A 22,220-nucleotide genomic window follows, 5' to 3' on the forward strand; every position below is an offset into this window, starting at 1 on the left:
GGTCAAAGAGTGTGTTTGTGCAGACTTGTAGTGGAGGAAGTGAAAGAGCTCTTTTACCCCACTTTCAGCTTTCACTGCCATCAGGTGCAGCTGAATATGTAGGCCGCATAAAGTCACCAGCCGGGGAGATTGCATACAATGCATTCATTTTTTTCCATGGTTTGTTTTCTAGTCTAGTTTGGTGCTTTAGTAGGGCTAGGTGGACTAAATTCACAGTTTAAAAATGTATTAATTTCTTGTAATTTTTTGTATGTAATTTTTTGTTTTGTATTTTTATTCTTTGTCTATAAAAATACATGTGTACTCAGTCTATAAAGTCTTGTAAAACACTGGTAATTTTATTTTCAGGTTGTGTTAGAGTTTAAAGGGAACTGATTATAACCTGCAGCTTCTTTTTCTGTTGGCCTACAGACTTTACCTCTGACCCAGCACATGCCTGCTATATTGACACAAACCTGCCAATAGAATATAAGTAACTAACACTAACTGGATGCCACAGAAACAGTAGTGTGTATACTTAATGATGAGAGTTATCAAATATTTCAGGCTGCTGATCAGATCATTTTTTCATTTGTACTTTGATTAAAAATGATTTTATAACTTGAATCTGTCCATATGAAATAGTGTCCCCCTGTGACACATGGTATATGTAGTGTTTATTATATAGCACATATGTATGTATAAACATTTCTCCAAGAGCACCCCTTTTCTGTCTATACAGTGAGACAATAGCACTTATCAGGATTGGGGTCTTTTTATTTAATACCGTACAGTGTTCATGGCTGATTAATAACATTAATACACGTAATATTTCAACAAGAATTTTCACATTTGATTAAATTCATAGTTGGCTGAAATTCAAAGTGTATGGAAAATAGCATGACCTAAATATAAATAAATAAAAAGTACTTGCACACAGAGTATGCAAAGCATACAGTAAACCGTCTCACATGCTCTGCCAGTTGTACTTCCTCTCAGTGTTAGGCAACACAAGGCCCTTCACGCTGCCAACAAATCATACAAAATCTGGCCTTTTATTTTGGCTGAGTTACTAATAGTGTGTAAAGAATCAAACTACACGTACAAAATAGAAGTACAAAATAAGGAAGAACTCACTTCCCATGACTGAGTGAAAAATGTCCATGTCCCAAAAAGAATTCTACAGTGTAAAGTTTGTGTTTCCAAAAGTTTACAGCAGAAAATTAGTTTTTTTTTTTGGGGGGGGGGGGGGGGGGGGGTTGAGAATATAAAGCATTTGCATATATGTTCTGTTCAAAAATATCAGAAGAGATAAAATTTCCACAGGTTAGTTTGTAGGTTCACTCACTACAAAACCTGTTGACATGTCTGAGATTCAGTTCCCTCTTGAAGAGGTCATCTCCATTGCCAAAGTATTGTTCCTGCATCCGTTGTCAAGGTGACAGTGGTTCAGGGTGACAAACGGGTCCGAAAGCTATGTGGTCGGATCATCATGCTGACTTTTCGTAGAGAGTAGTAGTCAGAGTCTCTCCAGGAGTACCAAACAATCCCATCAGGACCCAGCGGGCCCCGGCCTTTCGGGGTGTAGGGGCCTCCCTGTGGGATCAAGAACTAGTAAACACTCTCATGACTTTTAAAAATTCAAATTGTGGGTCAATCTGTGTGCTCTTACTCTGTAGTAGACACCATTAAGGTTGGCGTAGAAGCACTGGTTGTACCACCAACCACCATGGGAGATCTCAGCACAGATGTTACCAGTGTCTGGTGTACTGAAGCCCTGCTTGTCGTGGTACCAGCTGAAAGAGTCCTGCACCGTGCCACTGAAGCCTGACACGTGGAGACGGTACTGATGCTCCTCATCTTCCACACTGCACATGCACATGCAGAGGAACAGTTAAAAATGATATAAGAGATACAGATGGTTGTGCATCAATTTGTCACCTGCTTGTGAACTTGGGGATGAAACTGACCTGAAGCTCTGGTAGAGGGCGTGTTTGTGCTTGTTGCTCCAGTCCTCCAGGTCAATGCGGAGGCTGTAGTCTCCCTGCGTGCTCAGTTCATGTATGTAGTCATTGCCTAGCCAGAATTCTGAGTGCAGGTCTCCAAAACCATCCCTATAGTCCCTCCAGCTGCGGTCAAAGCTCACCGAGCCGTCAACTCGCCGCTGGATCACAGTCCAGCCGCCACCTGAGGCAAAAGGAAGGCATCACAAGGGGAAGGAAAGCAGATGAGATCTGGCCGTTATGTGTTATGTACCATGTATTGTTCTTAAACATACCGTCTACATGACTCACCATCTGTGTCCATATCACAGTAAACTTCCACAGGCATGCCTGCCAGTGATGGCACTACAGTGTAGAGGCCTGATCGCCTCACTCCATTGTAGTAGATAGAAGCACAGTCTATGGGACAGTTCCTCACATGCTGAATCTCTGAAGGAAGAGCATGTGAGACAGGACAGAGTAAGAGTAAATCAACAAGGGGAGTTCAGCACCCTCTGCACTCCCCCTGCTGGGGAGATCATAGCATGAGAGTTTTCTGGAAGTGTGTACCTGGGTGCAAAGCTTCTTGAGCACTCATTAGAGGGTTGGGACGGACAATGTTGATCAAACAACCAGGGCTTCTTTTTACTTTATTCACCAAAAGTGTCAGATTATGGAGTTGGTTCTAAACAGAAAGACAAACAGTCAGACTATAGGGAACCACTCTGTGGCCATAGGTTCTGAAATTGTCTAAGACTCTCACTGAGAATGCAATAGTGCCAGTTAGGATAAGGAGACACTGTGTACCTGTAGGTCCAAGATCAGAGTGCCCTGAAGGTGCAGCAGGGTGGTAGCTTCAGCATAGTGCAACTCCAACTCATGAAAACGCTGTTCCAGGGAGATGTTCAAATGGGTTCTCTCTTCACTCTGACATTATCCACATAAATATACAGACACGCAACCAAAAACACATGCAGTAACTGAGGTCTGTGTAAAAAGAGCTGATTTTAATATACTAACAAAGCTTGTAATACTGGTGTAAAACATGTGACATGAATGATCATCAGTTGCAGTAAAATTAAAAAAAGCAGTTTTTGGCTAGCAGATCATACTGATTTTGAAATAATGAATAAATTTTAACTTGGCTAAACAGGTTTCTTTAGTTTGAAAAAAAAAAGTATTGCAGCAAGTGCTGCATCTGCAGATGAGGCACCCTGGTGTATTTAACAAGGGTTGTTAATTTAGTGATTCCAGTGTCTCTATTTTGACATAATTGAAAATGTAACATAAAAATGTAGTCATTGTAAATGTTGCCACATTTTGTTAAGTGCTGAAGTGTTACTAAAAATATAACAACAAAAGTTTTGTGGCACATCAGGTTGGCACCTACTTCGGGTGTGTAACAAATAAATTCAAATACAACAGTTGGCTAGTTCATTTTTCTGGTCTATCTCTTTGCACACATTAAAACTGAAACATGTAACGTCTGCTGCTGGTCCTCTCAAGACAAAAAGAACAAGTCCTCTAAAACGTAAAGCCAGACACCTCAGTATCTGATCTATTCCTAGCTTGGACATGGAGGATAACACTAACTCCCATTACCACAAACCCTGGAGCCCTCTCCCTTGCCGTCATGTAAGGCACAACACATGAGCGCTTTCTACCATCCACCTGTGGCCACTGCCCGGTCCAGCTGGGAGCCTCTGTTTGTATAGGCTCACTGCCTGAGACGCATGAGGCAACACGTGGAAGAGTAGAAGGCTAATCCTGTTAGTGGCTAAGGTCAAGGACATGCTGGGGGGGAAGCGAGCTTGATGACCAGACACCACGTTACAGTGCAGAAGTGTACACAAGAAAGAAAACGTAATGCTTTTCCTCTTCTAAGACACAGCACAGGAGAGGATTTTTAAACACAGCGGGCATTCCACAAAATTGCAAACACTGATATTTAACAGCTTGTTAGACGATACAGAGAACAGTCTTTTTGAAGTCCAGCTGCATTTCAAATCAAACTATGTTCAGGGCTTATTTGATCAAATATTTATGTCTAGTCTTAACCGTCTCTCAACCAAAAAGGTCCTGAGCAGAGGAAATACAAAAATGAATTAATATTTAACAAAAAGTGCTTCTCTGAGATGGTACACACAAGAACAGAATAAGTTTTCTTTCCAAATGAGGAAAAAATTAAATTCTGTTACTTCTCTTTGAAGAAGTAACCAGTCACGTTGTCACAGTATCCAGAGAGTCTCCGGGTAGACTAGAGCAAGTACTCAAAGCAGTTGAAAGGATTGTTACTGATAGTTGACCCAGGTCTGCTAAGTCGATGTGGAAATCTCACCTGCAGCTCGAGGACCTTGATGCGATGCCGATGGTTCCTCAGCTCCTCCTGCAGCTCAGAGATGGTCTCCTTCAGAGCCACAATCTGCTGCTTCCTCTCCTCGTTCTCGTGCAGCCAGTAGGAAACCTCGTCTGTGCAGCGAAACATATCTGGGCATCTCTGCTCGTCCAGCTGGGGCAGCGTGGCCACCAGCCGACACATCCCATTCTCCATCACCTGTTGGATGAAGTAGATTTGAGCAAGAGAAACCTCCATTTTCTTGTCAGACAGGGAACAGTGGTGCAAGGCCTAAGGCTTTTTTAGGCTTTTTCTTGTAATGAATGTAATGATTTTTTTTTTTACATTGTTTTATTAGTACTTTTACTCTAAAGGATCAGAGTGTTTCTTCCTCCAGTTTGTTCACATGTTTAATAACATTTCTAGCAGTGCATCACATTCATAGAGTCACTTTTTTCAGTGCTGTAAATGGACTTGGAAAGGAAACATTATTCTGATTCCTGCTAAACTGAGGTGCTCTTTCACTGAGCTGACACATCTCTGGAGTAAAAGAAGGGAATTCAGGACAGTAATAAGTTTCTACTGCAGTAGTTTGTTGAGAGAACATCATTTTGCTGTGTCTTCATTATTATAATTACCTGGTTAGTGTACTCCCCACACTGGGAACCCCCGCCATTGCTCTGAGTGGTAGTGTTCAGGTCGTCTGCTTTGGTCTCTGGGAGCAGCACGATCAGGATGCAGAGAGCAGAGCACATGCTCCAGCCAGGGGGGTTGGTTAAGGACAGGAGAGACATTGTTGCCACCCTGTTAGTCTGTCCCTGCCTTATGTGTGAAAGAGGGGCTGGGACTCGGGTATGTATCAGGCTCTGCTGGCTCTCCCTAGCGTGAACAGCATAGAAAATGATTGTATTATATTCCTTTTGTAGAGCATTGTATAATTCACAAAGCTATCAAGACACCTTTTAGCACACATGGTCATGTTCTCCCTCTTTGTCACACGTCGTCTTGTCTCAGTATGACTAAGACATGAACTTAGGAAAGTGAGCTCAGGTAAGAGGAAGGCGATACCCTCAGTCTGTCACATTACTGTAGTTTGTCCTCAGATAACTCAGTAAACGCGCACACACACACACACACACACACACACACACACACACACACACACACACACACACACACACACACACACACACACACACACACACACACACACAGAAGCTCACACACGTCAGCAGCTCTTGTGGCCAAACTGAGGTTCTGACTTTAACTGAGCTTAATTAGGAAGCAGATGATAGTTCTCACTGTTTTCTAACTTTGTAAATCTTACTCCAATAAAGGTAACATTGCAAAATTTGGTATATTTCTCTGGTGCAAATATATTTTTTTAGTTCCTCTGGAGGAACTAACGTGTTTACTGCACACCTGTAGCACTTGTGGAAATGGTGGTGTACTCACCCCAGTTATAGACCATCTCCAACCCCATTCCTGGTCCATATCGGGCCAAGGGGTTCTCTCCATTTTCTTCTTCTTCTCTGCGTCTCTTCCTGAATCTCTTTCTCGCTCACTCTGTGTGCCTCATACTCATCTTCTGTCTCTCTCTCTCTCTGTCAGTACAGGTGTCTTAGTCCTATAATCCACCTCTAAGAGGATTCACAGTGAGTGAGGAATGGAGAGGGACAGGCAAATAAGGAAGTGGTAATAAAATTATGGCTAAAAGTGAAGCATAAAAGTAAAAAAAAAAAGCATCCTTTTTTATTTACTAGCAATTTTTTTTGACAAAAAATAGAAAGAGAGCAGCTGCAGTTTGCTGCAATAGAGTCAAATTTTAAAACTATAGCAGAAAATGGTGTATGGCTTCCATGCATTGCTGGGGAACTTAATTCGCATACATTGCACACATCAGCAAAAATGCCCGCAGACATCACCACATACAGTAAATAAACATCACCTAGAGGCACAATAATCCTACTCAAACTACTGGTAATGAAGGCTGATGTGAGTGGGAGTCCGAGGGGTGCTGATCCTATTACAGCAGCCAAGCCGCTCTCTTCCATCTTTATACCCTTGACTATGGCTCTTAAACATACACAGTCTCATTACTGGTAAGAAATGAAGTTGCTAATGACACATTGTATGTCCTTAGGTGCAGTTATAATCTTACTGTTATAAAATTCAAAAACGTTTCCGAAACCAGCTGTCTGTACTGTGACTGTACAATATCAATTTTCACCACTGCCTGAGGCATTTCGCTCACAATGCACTTAGTACTTGAAGAGGCCCTGCAGAGAAAAACTTTGGAGCAATCATGTGCTCGTTATTTTCTAGTGACTGAACTGTCAAACACTCATGATTCAGCACATTACACAGCAACAGTGCACTGTTTAACTTTGCCAGCGTACTGCAAATTTAATACAAAAAAATTAAGATTTACATATAAGCTCTCAGGAATGTAAAATGTCCTTCGTTAAATGGCTGTTGTGCTGATCATGCAATGATATCCATGCTGTGTGCATGAGAGAAACCATGCATGTAAGGCCACAGGGTGGCACCATGTTACAGCTTAATTACCTGCTGGTCTTGACTGTAATGATGAGGATTTTCCACCAATACCAGCAACAAATAACTCAACAGAATTATAAGAGAAGAAAGGAAAGAACTGAATCAGCATTTAATCAATATACCCTGATTTTCAGAAGTAAATACATTTTTTTCCCACACAGCATTTTGTGTTTGATAAACTGCTGTTACCTTTGACAATGTACTTCCTCTGCAGCAACAGATTTGAGTCTAATTAGAAATCGCAATGAAAGAAACTTTAAAGAAAATTTGGCAAAATTACATCACTTTTGTGGCCGCAACTGGCAACTACAGGATGGTCGTACATTGAATTTGCCTTCACTTCCCAGAATTCTCTTGAGTCAGTTCCCTTAAGGACTTCATCATGTTTGTGACGTACTAAAATGTACAATAACAAAAGCTACAGGTTATACCAGACCAAGTAAGCTTATAACTGAAAAGCCCCAGAAGTTATTGAATTGAAAAAAGGTGCATTTTTGTTTTTTAAGAGATTATTTCTTCTTTCAAAAGTTACACTGCCTCACTTAAAGGACACAAGTAGAAAGGTGAAGTTTAGTCAGTTTGACCTTTCAATTCTTTTACTTGTGGACTTTTACTATGGCTTTAAATCTGCCACAGAATAGGTAAATTTTGACCTTATTCACAACATGTGTCACAGCCTTTTGAATTAACTTCATGTGGGTGACAACATGATGAAACACTTTTCACTTGTATTTCTTCTTCACATTGCTGAATTATTCATAATACAAAAAAGGCAGGTAAACATTTGTCAAGGTGTTAAGTGGCTTTTTACGACATGTTGACATTGAGCTAAGAGCTGAGGCTGAGTGATATGACAGTTTGACAGGATGGATGACAACTGCTTCAAGAAAGAGGTGGAAGGAGAAGGGGATGAGGATGGGAGGTATGTCACTGCTTGTTTTGGGAACATGAGACACGTGTAAAGCAACATGAAATGGGCAAATAAATAGAGTTTGAATTGATTTATCCTGTTCTCTTCCTCTGACTAACAATACAAGAGCTTTTGCTGAAAGGCTAACTGCCTGCTTTGCACATAAAGACCAATCATGTGTAACAAAGGTGCAAATGTACATCACACAGAATGAAATGACTGTTACTAATGGTAAAGCAGTGCAGTCACCCTGCACGGACATGGAATGAGGACTTTGCTCTCAGTGAAACATGGCTGGTTCCTGGAAAAGAAACTAATTGATGAACGTGAGCATGTGTGCATGTGTATGTAGTTTAGAGAGAGAGAAAGAGTAATTGTCCAAACCCACTGAAATGTCCAAACTCACGCAGCATGTTACTTCTTTGATCTGACACAGCTTGCTCTATATTTTCTGAATGAAAAGAGTTCACACAAACCCTTCTCACCATGAGAAACATGCACAGCTCCAGCATCTCCATTGAATGGAATATTGATTCCGTGGAAACAGAACAAAAGGTGTTTTTTTTTTTTTTTTTTTGGCAAAACATCTTTCTTTATAGAATTACTGTTATCTCTCAGACTCATGCACATAGGTGACAAACTAAAAAGAAAAAAACTGAGTGAAGAAACATAATGAATGCATATATTTCCATACAGGGCATAGGGCAGGGGTCACAGAATGAGTTGATTAGTATGGAAATGATGGGAATCTTATGACCTTCACAGTCACCAGATTTTTCAAACATACAATACAATATGTATTGTAGATGTTTGAAACAGCACATTCAAAAGTAATTTTTAGTCTGTATACTGACTTTTTTGAATTTGCTTTTATTATTTTGTCATTTTTGAACACTCTACAGAGTCAAAATCCATAAAAAGTATTCAACTGAATCACAGCTGCTGTTCTTTATTGTGTTTTTCTCTTTCCCACCCATCTATTCATGCACATGGCTCTTTTTTTTCACTCTCCTTACTCACACTTCAGTCCTTGACTGCCTCTTTTGTGCTTTCACAGGTGCAAAATGCACAACTACCTAAAATGCAAGAACAATATTAAAAAGTAAGCAAAGCCTACAAGTTAGTCAAGGCAGTGAGCCTGAGTCTGCTACCACACCTTCATGAGATACTCCTCTGAGATACTCCCTACTCTTCTCACCGCAACACATTCTATATCCATTGCACCCTTTACATCATAAACATGTGCTGCAGTTGTCTGTGGTGGGCTCACTATTTTGATGCATGCCTGCTGGGGAACACTGCTAACAAGAAAGCTATACCGCTGCTTGTTTACTCTGCTGCCCCTGCTGCTACTGTTGCATATTCCATTTCATAAGCCTCACCTCCACCCCAGAATCCACCTGAGGTAAGAGCCCAGACACCAAACAGTAATGCTGCACATATTCTACAATCCATTCCATGTGAGTTGGCTGGCTGTGCTACATATTACACATGTAATTTATGTGAAATGTTAGCATGTGCATAAATTCAACAGCTACCTACACCTAAACTAATAAATGAACAGTCACGCCTGAGGGGATTACTGATAAGCCAGTGTGTATCGACCCACACATTTCTCAGCATAAGAATGATCTTTACTTTCCTTTTAGAAACATTAAATGAATCATGCCTCTTCAGGGCAGTTTCATTCCAGAAATAAACTGCTGGTTCATTCTGAACTGACGTCGATGAACAATAGAGTCAGGGTTCAGAGTGGTGGCTGAGAGGCCGACATTTTCCTGAGAGAAATGACATGATAAGGTCCTCGTCACTGACAGAGAGAGGGTGCTTTTGTCAAGTGTAATTCAAATGTGCTGCATTTACAGGACGTACTTTTTACTGCACAGACTGCTTTTAACCTTTGATGGCCACATGGATATTTACAGATGCCTGAATTATTCCTAAGAGCCACCAGCACTGTGACCTGCACGCTTAACCTATTGCTCTCCAATAAGATTGTTTGCCAAAGCTCCCCGTTAACATACATCACAAGTTGTGTCATCTATCTGTGGCACACAAAATGCAGTGAGAGACTCTGAGTATCCGTATGAATCAAGCAATCAATCAATATCAATTAGTATGCATCATGTGCCTGCACCATTCTCTGGATAGATATTTATCAGGAGCACCTGCCATTACACCAGGCAGTTACTCATCATACTGCAACCATATCCATCAGATTTCCATCTCTCACATACTGTACACACACCCATACACACAAAAACAACCATAGATTTCAAGGTCTAGCTTGGAGCTTTTCAGCTGTAATAAATTTTAGGAGACACTAGACTTAATCTGTTCTATTCATCACTGTACTATCCTCGCTATCATGTATCATGTCAGACTTAGCACCTAAATGCACTGCTGGGATGTGCAAGAAGAAATTAAGTAAAAGGCAGAAACGGCAAGAAGAGGTGGCTCAGACTAACACAGAGTGTAAGTCTCTTTGATTTGATGATGACCGCCTCAGGGTTCATCCTCTCAAATTAAAGAATGTCACATAGAATAAGTGGACAAGTCCCTGAGTGGTGATGTATTTTATTTGATAACTTACTTCTGGCAGCATTAATAAAAATAAAAAAAAAAACAACTGGGAAATGGATGGACTTTGACACAAAAAACCCTGATCTGTCATCCTGTTTTCTGCCTCAAATGCAACACCTGCTGAGGTGATTTAAACTTAATGCATCCATCATATTCTTTTCACCATTATATTCTCCTCCAGTGCCTCTCTGAATAATTTATAAGAGAAACCTGAGGGCTTCTTCTTCCTTCGCAATACTACTGATTACAGCCCACTTCAGAAACATCACCTACCCTCATTTACCATGTTGGTCGTGTGCTGGTAGGTTCAACACTGTTTCCTCTGTCTCAGTACCTTGCCTGAGGGGAGACTCAACCTACTCTTCCACACTACAGCATGGAGGAGTATGTTAACTCATGACTTATAATGCAATAAGACAGAAATTATTTATGCAGAATGCACTAAATGTTGAACTCACTGTCAGCTCTGATTAGTTTAGGTATCTAGAAAATAATGTCTTGTTAAAATGTCAAGATCAAATGATGAAGATTTTCTAAAAGGTAAAAAATAAAAATAAAAACAAGACTGTAAATGGAAAACCATTACATTCATTCATGACAAAGCTTTCAATCACCATCTGTGAGTCTGATACTAAAGAAAACCCTTTAATATACCGCACATGGACACATTTTTACTGTAACCCTACATATAAATACTTAGGATTTTAATTTTAAAAACTACCTTTAAAGTCCTCATTTTATCCGCAAACCTGACAGGTGTGCGTTGTTCTGGGGTTGACTCTGGTCTGTTGTGTTTCATGACAAACTGACAGTTACATCATAAACTCAGCACAGCTCTATCCTGCTTCCCCTCATCTCCTCTAGTTGTGCCATTTGCGTCTCCAGAGGACAAACCCGGCTCGACCTCTGCTTCACAGAACAGGAACAGCATTTCACACACACAGTGCTCCTCCATGAACTGACAGACCATTAGGGAGTGTGGGTGGTTGGGTGTGTGTGTGTGTATGTGTGTTGCACACCATAGAAGTGTAAAAAAAGAAGTGGGACCATGTGAGTGAGAAAAAGTTGCCTTGACAAAGTGCATTAACAGTATAGGCAACACTGGCTTTACATCAACCCTGTCATTTTAACTCAACGTGCACAAGTACAGTCACCCAAATGTTATCATGCCTTATAATGCAATATAGTTTCTTTTCAACCCACAGAGTGATTGAGGGCAGTAGGTACAGAAAAAGTGAAATTCAGTACAGACATGATCTCTCTATGAATGAAAGGAATCAATCAAAGACACCAGTCAAAAGATACCAGTCAAATTACTCAGCATATATTAGGAGAATGGAATGCAACCCCAGAAATAAGAAAAGGTTTTAAAGTTAATTGTTATTGTTAGCATAATAATCAATTTTCTAGTGGCAAAATCAAACATCAACATCTCTGGGAGAAGGAAAAACAGCTCAAACAAACAACCAAAAAAAGAGATACACATTAAAGTAGCCTCTTGTTAGGCTCCATTTATTGCTGATAAAAAAAGATTTCAAGACTATTTAACAGTGAAAGTGAAATTTCACTTAAGGAAAATCACTGCTTTACTTAATTACAGATATTTTGAGATGTTTTCCCTCTAACTTTGGACACAAAACTTTTTCTCTTAAAATGTGCTTTGAAATCATAATCTGTGACAAAAGAAGATGTTGAATGAACAGCTGAATTCATCAAGATCAGAAAAGGAGAGGTGTAGACTTTAGGAACAATTCAACTTTAATCCATGTTTTCTTAATGAAAACAATAGCATTTAAAATCATTTTTTGTTGAATTTCTTCACTAAAAAAATCTTGATTTGCTTGCTGAGAGCACTCCTCCAGCTGTTCTCTTTCACCCATATTCCAGATGTTCACCATAATATTATTTTTGCACAGCCTTTGTTCTCACATGCACCAAAGAATAAAAAACAAAGAAAATCTTTTTTGAAGCTGACATTTCTTGTTTTGTTCAGCCGTTGCCTCTCTCTCAAAGAAGAAAAAAGCCTCAGTAAGTTGTTTTGTTCTTTCTTTGGAGTCCTCTGGATGAGGTGAAAATCAAAAGCAACAGGAGAAGAAAGCTAATTTAACATGGTGGTAGAAAGCAGCTGCTCAGTGAGGCAATAGGAAAACAAAACTAATCTACAGCCATGCTAGCAGCCCTGTGAGGCACAGCAGCACTTTGAGCTAAGTATGAACACTAACATGCTGACGTTTGCTGCCGTTCACAATAGTACCATGCTAAAATTTGCTTAACCAAAGCAGTAGCCACGGCACTGGTTGCGAAACCTAACCTCGAACTTTACCTCTTTTAACTCAGGCTACTTTTAGCACTTCATCTAAAATTGGATAAAGGCTACTGATTAAATAAGACAACAGTTGTTTTTGTCCCCACTTGATGCCCCTGTGACTGCCCACCCTCTGGCCAGCTAAAGCATGGGGAAACTCAAAGATTGAACAAGAAAAGAGCAGCACCACACACAAAAACACTCGCACACAGTTCACACACACCTGTATCATACATATAATCCATTGTACTGACTGGATAACAGAACTCGCATTACTTTGCTTGGCATGAATAGTTTTTTAAGGTCTCCACTGCTAACTCAAAACTGTGCCAACCTGCACACAATTACATGACATCCTTATTCACAGTGTGTGGCTACTGTCCTGCAGAATGAATGTTTTATGAATGTGAAGTGTTTTTGTGTCCCTGTTCTCTTCCTGCTGATGACGCAAAACGGGACTGTGGTTTTCTGTCAATTGTGTTACCCATACTGACTCTTACGCTGCCTGCCAATGCTCTTCTGATTGCTGAGAGGAGATAGAGGCCCCTCCATAATGACAGTACATACACACACACACACAGACGATGGTGAGGAAAAACCGAAGAAACTATTGTACTTTTTCAGGGCTTTAAGTAAAGAAATAAATATCACTACCTAGCATTCCTCCAGCATCCCTCCTGACTTCAGTGCTTAATCTGTGGAGAAAAAATTGTGTCACTGCTGGTGACAAATGTTTAGACATTTACTGGATTAATGCTGTTACCAGTGTAATAACAGATTAATGAACGTGGAAATTGGACGTATCCTGCAGAATGATGACATTTAATCATGTTGAGATGTATTTGTTTGGGAAATTGTTTTATATTTGTTCAATTTCGTTGGTAGCTGTGGACTGGAAAATGAATTTATGAAAATTTGTGTTGAAGATCACCAGTACTCAGATTAATTCCTCTCCATACGCATCTGTGTGCTCTGTTCTCACTCCTACCTGTGCATTATTTCTCTCTCTGATGTCACACTGACCTCATGGACCTTGTGTTTCTGTGTGGTTACTAGAATGAAATCAATTAATCACACTTGGTGCGTTTCGTCCACTTTTTGTTATGTTCTTGAGCCGGGCTGAGCTGTGACAGTGACTCACACTTGAAGAGTTTTATGCAATCAAGTGTCAAGTAATTGCATGTATTGTGATTGAAAATGGTTAATCACACTTTAGTGTTTTTCGCACTGAATTAGAGCTGCTGTATTAGCAGCAGTGGTTTCTCTGTTGCCTCTCAGCACAGAATTGAACATCTTGCTAATTAGCATGACATTGTAGACAGGTGAAAACCTTGTATCTCATCAATGACCAGTGTGCACCTGTGGGTTTATGCAGGGGGTTTTCACACAGCATGTTCATGGGTTTACACTGTTCAACCCTTCTCACACCGGTGCCATGACCAACCTGTAGAAGTTGCTAATGGAGCAACAAGGTCATGATCCCTCACTGGCTTCCCACCCATGAATGCAGCTACTTGCGTTCAGTGTTGTGTCTAATGGCTCTGAGCTGAAAATAGTGAAGGATAATGAAGGAATAGTTTTTTACCTTTGAAGGGCCACAGCAATGGTGTGTGTATAATGTTACATAAGTGTATGCACCTTGTTGACACAGGACAGGCATCAATAAACTGAGAAAACAGAGACAATATTGCTTGCTGCCTTTAATACCTCTATGAGAGTGGATTTGTCAGTATATTTTTAACAGTTTACTGAGATTTAGAAAACTTTCTGAAAAACTTTGATTGGATGCAACATTGTTTTTGTAGAGGTAGCTGTGTATTTATACTTTAAGCTTGTTGGTTAAATTGCCTGGAATGGCTCTGAACACACCATGTGTGCGGTATGTATCAACAGAAATTTTGACAGCAATTAAGATGAATCACTGTTTTGTTTTGGTAGTGAATGCCACCTGAACTAATGATTTTAAATAGATGGCGTGAATGGAGCAAATGGAGAAAGTGGAAACTGGAGAAACTTTGATTTAATGTAAGAAGAAACCGTGGCCAACAACATGACCCAGTGGAAACAGACAAGAAGACAGACAAAAAAAACAACTATTAACAAAGAAGTGATTGATAACTACACTAAATCTGAAAATTGACCAAGATACAGACTGACAAATGCTTCAGTAAGCAATATGTACTATGAGTTAAAAATGCAATACCCAGCCACACATTACATTTTGCCTGACATGACCTAGTAACCATGGTAACAACACCACGTGGTCATTTGTGCAGAGGGGAGACTCCTTGTTCACATGAAGGTGAAAAAACAAATGTAAAAGAAAAAGATAAACAAGGAGACCAAGAATGGATGTTTGCATCAGGCTATGGAAGATGCATGGAAACCAGCCTGTGCCTCTGCCTTCTGCTTTCATGAGTGACAGTGAGTGATGAATTTCCATAATCCCTCAGACTGTACGTCAGAGCATACTTCCATCCTCCCACTCTGGCCTTTTAACTTATGGCTCTCTCTGCCCACTTTGTGCTCTAATCACAGTGGCGTGCTTTCTTTTCCATTTTCATTTGCATAATGATAATGACACAAGGAATGTGTTTTTGTGGGTGTGTGTATGTGTGCATGTGTACATGTGTTTGGCCATTCTGAAGCCTAGCAATCTGTAATTAGAGGACTCTGCTGCCTCAACCAGCACTATTAACAGGTTTTCCTGGGTATCCCCATCCCTGGCAACAAGACACTAATTACCCAGCTTAAAAGGAATCCTATAAATGACTCATTGTTCATTATAGCAACTAATGCAAAGTGCAATCTTTTAGGTCAAATATAAAAAATGAGATCATCCTCCTAGTGGTTTTCAGATAAAAGCTGTTATCTATGCAAAAAATGTGTAAAAAGTGTTGAAATTAAAAGAAATTAAAGAAAGGGGGAGTACTAAGAGTTTGAGAGGCTGCTGCACAACAGTGCTTTGAGCTAACATCAACATACTAACATATTCCCAATAACAATGCTAACATGTTGATGTTGAACTGTGATTTTGTCCTGTATCTGTTTTAGATGTGGTCACATGCATAAAGATACTTGCATGCTAAGCTGGGATCAGACTCCTTTGTGTATCCAATGACAAAGCCATTCTGTAGTGTTATATGTCTCATACCAGGAGGATAGATATTAATTCTGTTTCAGTCAAAGACCTTAAATCCAAATTGTTCTCAATTGCTACTACATATCTAAAGTGAGACCTTGGTCTATATGTAGCAATGTCATGTCTGCTCAATCTAGGCAAAGGTCATTATTTTTCATGTTTTTTTCATTAAGTTAAATACAGGAAGGAAAAATGAGTGCTTTGTTGAGAGGGCTCGTGAACGATTATTTTTTCAAGTGGAAGTGGAATGAAAGGTGATATATAGAAATGACGGGTGTGGATACAAGCTCACTAAAGGTTTAAGGCCAGTTATACACACAGGTACATGCAGTATAGACAGGTGACAAATTAAAAGACAAAACCATCTTAAAAATGCTTTTATAAGTTATTAAGTAATATGAATTAAATTAAATGAGCGAAAGGATTTAATCAAGCACATGTCTGCTGCCTTCAACAGGCTGAAAGACACATGCAGAGACAGACCCATAAATGATTAACATGTTAAGAGCATAGCAAGAGTAATGAAGGAGAGGTCGGACCATTTGATGAAGTGGCTGTTAATAGCTCAATTTCCATCGACTACACAAATCGGCACATTCGAGGGCATAATAGTCATTTCAGGTTTAAAGGAGATATCTACTGGGAACTGCTCGAGCAGTTCCCAGTAGATGGGCTCATACTGTCTGTAATTCTTTGGCAGCTGAAATGACAACCTGACCTGACAGTATGAGAAAGGAAAATGTTACCCACACTGTGATTTACACAGTGGTCATGTCAAATAATTTTGTTGAGATTTAACCTACTAATACTACCTATTTTTCTCATACAGGCTGCTTTGCCTTCCACACACACACACACAGCCCTTAACCGAAATTGTTGAGGATAGCATTTCACATAACAATTGTATAGTAATTTAGCCACAAAACCTTTGTGATATTTTCACTCAATACTTTTATGTGGAAAAAATTTATATTAAAGCAGGAAAAGTTTTAACTTCCACAATATTTGATGTCTAGCTTGCGGGTCATAATTGGAGAGACCTAGGTCTCTTAAGAGATTCACGTTATTTGTGCTGTCAGTCAGTTCAGGATAGTTTCGCTTTCTCCAAATTTTATGAGACTGTAAGTCTCCCTCCTTGTCTGAAAGCCCAAGACCTGTGCCACCCCTTACAGGCATGAGACAAAGATAATGAAAACTGCCAGATGAGGAGGGTAATTTCATTTTCCAAAATTCAGGGGTCATTCGTTGGAACAAATACAGGCGTCTCCACCTAGGGTGAGTCTCCCAACTCTGTGCAGACTCAAACCTGCTGTCTTGTGTTTGCCAGCATGATAGATGGTTAGATAACACATAAAAGAATAACGCCCTCTCTCAATCAGATTTTAATGAAGGATACCAAATTTTAGAAGCCTTTTAACGTCAGTATTATTGTTTTTACTCTGTGTTGTTTTTAGTGTGAAAGGCTTTCTCTCTTCTGCAGTGAGAACAGTGTATGTGGGGAGAAGATTATGTAACACATAAAGTGAAATGTTGCATGTTTTAGTGAAGCCTCAGCATGTTGTTACACCTTCTTTTCAAGTGATGAGGTACATTTCATAATTTAACATTTTCCTCTTATTTTGATAGTGTCACAAATCAGTTCATCTAACTATAGGACTATATCATTACCAAAAGCATTCCTGATTTTTTTTTTTTTTTTACATGAAATGATGTGCGTAGAAGGAGAGTCAAGGCAAATGGTAACCTTAGGGTCCAAGGACACAATCATTCTTCCTTCATTTGATTTATTTTGAAAGCCAACATCATTCTTTATAATACCCAAGAGAATTCCAGTTTGCAAAATGTCATTCCTGCTTTCCATCAAATCTTTGCAGTACTGATGGATGAGGAACAAAATTGACTAATATTTTATCATCTAGACTTCTAGGCCCAGATCTTTCCAAGGATACTCATCCTTCAAAGGATAAGTCTTATCAAAAATGTATAAGTTGTTCCATATTTTTCTTTTCATCAACAACTCCCTTTAAATGACCAAAACCAACAATATGTCTGTCCTTGTCTTCGTACTTTCTGTGGTACTCAGACCAAAACCCATTCATTAATCAATCAAATTGGAGTGTGTTGGATTGATTCAGAACAAACTACAGTGGCCATGTATGTGGTAATGAGGGAACATATCATCCATTGCAGCACTGTAGCTCATTAACATGTTTTTAACACAATGATGGTCTGACAGAGGAATTCGCTATATTAGATTCAGACTGTATAGCCAACAATTTTTAGCTGTATCAGTTCATCATTAGTTTTGCTCTTTCCATGGGATTTCTTGACAGTAAGAAAATATAGAACATCACTGGTGTTAGCCTTTAAGTGTGCAAAGCAGAAACAGAGAAGCTTCACCTTGGCAGCTGTGCATCTTTTCTTTTCAACAGTTCAGCTAGTAATGTTACCTTTCAACACTGTATTCTCTCTGCAAGACAATACACAGAAAATCACAGTAAAGTGCCCCTCAGATCCATCTATATTTTTAAATGGGTATATTTAAAAATGAAATGGAAAACAACACATAACTTGTTTTAATAACTGTTGATGATAGGTAACAGCAGGTACTTAGAGTATTGTATTTCAGTGTTGTTCACATAGTGCCCTGGCTCAGCTAATGAAGCATGAGATGCTTACAGTGTCTGGAAGAGAAATTACAGTCCAAACCACGTTCTTTCCTGGAAATTGACCTGGGCAATTGGTGAGACAGTTACATTAGTTGCAGGGCTGTAAACAACATCCGACTGTCTCATCCAACACTTGAGGTATGAAGAAGAAACACTTCTGAGAATTGCCAAGTTCATCTGGCCCTGAAATGTCTGTTGCTGTAGCCATCTGGTTAGCTGCTCTTCACGTTGGCAGCCACACACTTGAAAAGAATGAACAGCCCATAACACTTATGTTTCACAGTAGTGTGAAGAAGAGATTGCAGGGGCCTGTTCGTTGTCTCTGCAGACAGTGCTTGTTCAGAAAAATGAATTTTTTGTTCTTTGAGCTGCAGCAGGGAGAAAGAAACTGTAGCTTCAGGAGAAAGATGTTTCCTGTAGAGGGGTCTGCTCAGCACAGTCTGTGACAGAGAAGATTATGCTCATTTTCATTCATGCATTCTTGTGCGCCACCAGGTCTTCTTTCTAAGCGACCTTACTATCAAAATGTGAAAAGCTTTTTTTGTCCTGAAAAATGTCCAGGACCAATATTCAGTTCTTCTCTCCAGTAGAAAGATTTTACCATGAGTCAAAAAGTAAGAAGTACTGAAGCATTTGAAAAGTGCATACCAGATGAATTGTGAAATGAGTTCATCTACAATAAGTAACTATTAAGCAAGGTGAGGGTTTGCAGTTCAGTTGCCCGGCAACACAAGCTACAGTTACTGCTTTCTTTTTGCTACCACGCCTGTGTCGTGGGCAACAAGGAGCAAATACAGGTCAGTCAGTCAGGGTTCAAACTCTTAACCTCCCTTTCCCATGCTCTTTAAATCAGCATCACAGTTGAGGTCAGTCATATCTTAGACCTCAAGTCGGTACTTTGCTCAGTGTTATACCTATAAATTGAAGAGCTGGTTGTGAGACTTCAGCTTCACACCTTTCATAGTGTTATTTGTGCATTTAGAGAGATCATTGCCAGATGGCAGCAGGATTTTTCTGTGAAATGTAACATAATCATATTGCAGACTGTGATGCTCCCAAATGCATGGTCACAGTAACTACATAGCATCCTACTCTACATCACACCTACAGATGGAGCTCTCCTGTCTCCTGTCTGACTGAGGATGAACACCAAACCACCAGGATGTTTTCTTAACTCTGTTAAATGCCATGAGTTCAATTTCACTGAAAAACTAACTAAGACTATCTGCACCTACCATTTGAGGTTCAATGGCACAAGAATGATTATTGTGACAAGATGCGAGCAGGCAGACACACGGACCCACAGGAGCAGAACAGATTGCAATTAATTTCCAGGGTGTAGAAAACAGAAAATGATCCACTTGAAAAGACTGATGAGCTCTGAGGAGAAAAATAGAGATAGGGATATTGATACTGCCTTTTTTTGTGACAGTAACTGTATCACAAATGGAGACTAACAGGTAAGCCATATTAGAGAATAATGGCAAGTGCTGTACTGTGCTTTAATGTGTTTTTTGGGGAATCTTACAAAGGCTTTGGCTTAACAGGCTGAGATATTGTTTCCTCATTTTGGTAATGCTCTTTTAAATGTCAGCACTCATCAGCAGAAATTACAGCAATTTATAGACCTTCTCAACAATAAGCCTGTAGTAATGTTGACCTTATGACATACACATTTTTCAATCAAAAAAAAAAAAAAAAAGAGCAGAATATGAACCCCTGCACTAATAGTTTTTCCAGGTCTGAGTGCAAGCTGAATCAGGAAAGAGGAATTTCAATTACGTTTTGGGTGGCACTCCACTTTCACTGTAATTTCCAGCTGTTAGTGTTGAATTACTCCAAACTCTGTAGCTACAGTAACTTCATATTGAAGGCTATTACCTAGAAAGCCCAATTCTTCCTACTGAAGACATTTAAAATAAAGAAAGAAAAAGAAAAAAAGGTCAAAAGAAGCAGGAGGGCAAAATTAATCCATTGTGTTGGTTTTTTGGTATTTTCATGGGATTTGCTGAGAAAATGAAAACTAGTTTTACACTTTAATTGTAACTATGAGCAGCTACCTGAGACACTGGCAGAAAAACAGACAGTAGCAGCCATGTTAGACAAGATATAATTGTTGATTAATTTCACACATAGACCGTTGCAGAGAAACAGAAGGCCATGGCTTAACATCTGCTTAGCCCATATTCATTCCCTACCAGTGTAATTTCCACACAGATAACACCTGCTTCCTGGTGCGGATTGCAAGATAGGAGAAAGTTCACAACACATGGAGATGAATTCCAAATGCAGCTGAATTTCCCTGTTCCTTTTCATTGTGTGTGTGTGTGTGTGTGTGTGTGTGTGTGTGCCTGTGAGCAACAGAATAAGCTGTATATGCTGTGACCTACATGCCAGGCAGCACTGTGATCTAACACCCACACTATTCAGCTAACTGATGGGTATCACAATGAGTTTTTCACTTTCAAGTCATTCTCGAATGAGAGGTAGTGTAAACAACAGAACAAATTTAAAATGGGATTTTTGCTGATATTAAGAGTCGAGTTTATTGTTAATCAACTATCATTTTTAATACATGTTGTTAAAAAGCAGTGAGGTGGTGTTGGAGAAATACTCGGTGCCAGGACTGCTGGAACCAGCCATGGCAGGTGGGAACAAAACACAGAGGAGATGAACAAGCTGGCAAGCAGGGAGAGGGGAAAACCACACAGTGAAATCGCAAGGGAGCATGACCAGGAACAAAAGCAGATGACCTGCCCCTGGCTGAGGACAAAGGCCTGGTATAAGTACTGGCTGATGTAATGAGAAAATGGGAACAGGTGTGTAGGTGTGTGTGTGTGTGTGGCGGGGCTGAGGCAGTCAGGTGAATTAAATTAAAACAGGGAGGAAAGGCTGAGGACATCTGGTGGGTAACTAGAGGAAGGCATGTCCGGTGAGACAATGGGAGAAACATGGCCTGGGTGAAGTGAGAACTGTCTGGAGACAGGGGCAGAGGGGAAAAGAGGGACAAATTGAGACAATCTAATCACAGGCTTGTATGACTGGGATGGTGCAAATGCATTCACATGAATGCAAAAGCCGCTTTCCAAGTATAGTATGTGCCACCAGGATAAGTGTGTCGTCCTACAGATAATGAGCCGTTCGGCTGCTGTGGGTTGAAGGCTCCAAAGGGAAATGGGTAACCACAAAGTCAGTGTGATAGGAGGAGAGGCAGGACTACTGTGGGTGCTTCTTTATCAAAGCCCAGCACATAATAATATCCTTGGGCAAGAACTTGTTATGCAAGGTGCAAAGCCCCAGTCATATATGCTTCAGCAGACTCGCACTCAAAGGTTTCTTTGACGTCTAAAAGCATGAATATTTTACAACAGACATTTGCTATTTTTCTCTTCAGCAATATCCTCTTTGTTGAAAATCAAAAGATTGTTTGTGGTGTGGTGAAGTTGTTGTTCAGTGGTCTTGTCTGCCGGGAAGGACGAGGCGGGAGTTAAATATGTGAGCCTACTTGTATGGATTTTCCAGTTCAGCTCTCAGACGTGTATTGATTGGTCTGTCATTGTCTCTGACCGCTGTTTGTCACTTGCCTGTGAAGACAGAGGCAAGTACTCAGGAGAGTACTCTAAAAGCAAAGTGCAGATTCCCCAGTATATATATGTGTGTGTGTGTGTGTGTGTGTATATATACCTATCCCACAAATACACAGAGAACCACAGTGACAAAGAGTAGGGGAGTGGCAACAGATTCTGGAGGAACTCA

The 22,220-nt window shown here is 40.0% G+C and overlaps 1 protein-coding gene across 1 annotated transcript; it reads right to left on the bottom strand.

Moving 5' to 3' along the window:
• Window positions 1–1,261: 1,261 nt before the first annotated feature.
• si:ch211-203k16.3 (techylectin-5B) lies at window positions 1,262–5,111 on the bottom strand. Its single transcript, XM_041064724.1, has 8 exons — window positions 4,935–5,111; window positions 4,300–4,515; window positions 2,769–2,888; window positions 2,532–2,646; window positions 2,274–2,411; window positions 1,950–2,166; window positions 1,652–1,847; window positions 1,262–1,575 (listed from the first exon to the last, which is right to left on the bottom strand). Exons 1-8 carry the CDS (start codon window positions 5,088–5,090, stop codon window positions 1,429–1,431), a joined length of 1,305 nt encoding a protein of 434 aa, XP_040920658.1. The 5' UTR covers window positions 5,091–5,111; the 3' UTR covers window positions 1,262–1,428.
• Window positions 5,112–22,220: the final 17,109 nt, after the last annotated feature.

This window comes from Toxotes jaculatrix, chromosome 19 (genome assembly GCF_017976425.1).
Source record: "Toxotes jaculatrix isolate fToxJac2 chromosome 19, fToxJac2.pri, whole genome shotgun sequence".
Taxonomy (NCBI): Eukaryota; Metazoa; Chordata; class Actinopteri; family Toxotidae; genus Toxotes; species Toxotes jaculatrix.

Excerpts from the sequence above, each read along its gene's own strand:
- si:ch211-203k16.3 (XM_041064724.1), bottom strand. The coding sequence starts at position 5,090 with ATGTCTCTCCTGTCCTTAACCAACCCCCCTGGCTGGAGCATGTGCTCT. Across the intron at positions 4,516-4,934 it reads GTGGGGAGTACACTAACCAG|GTGATGGAGAATGGGATGTG; the intron begins GTAATTATAATA and ends TTCATCCAACAG. Across the intron at positions 2,647-2,768 it reads CTCTGATCTTGGACCTACAG|AACCAACTCCATAATCTGAC; the intron begins GTACACAGTGTC and ends CTTTCTGTTTAG.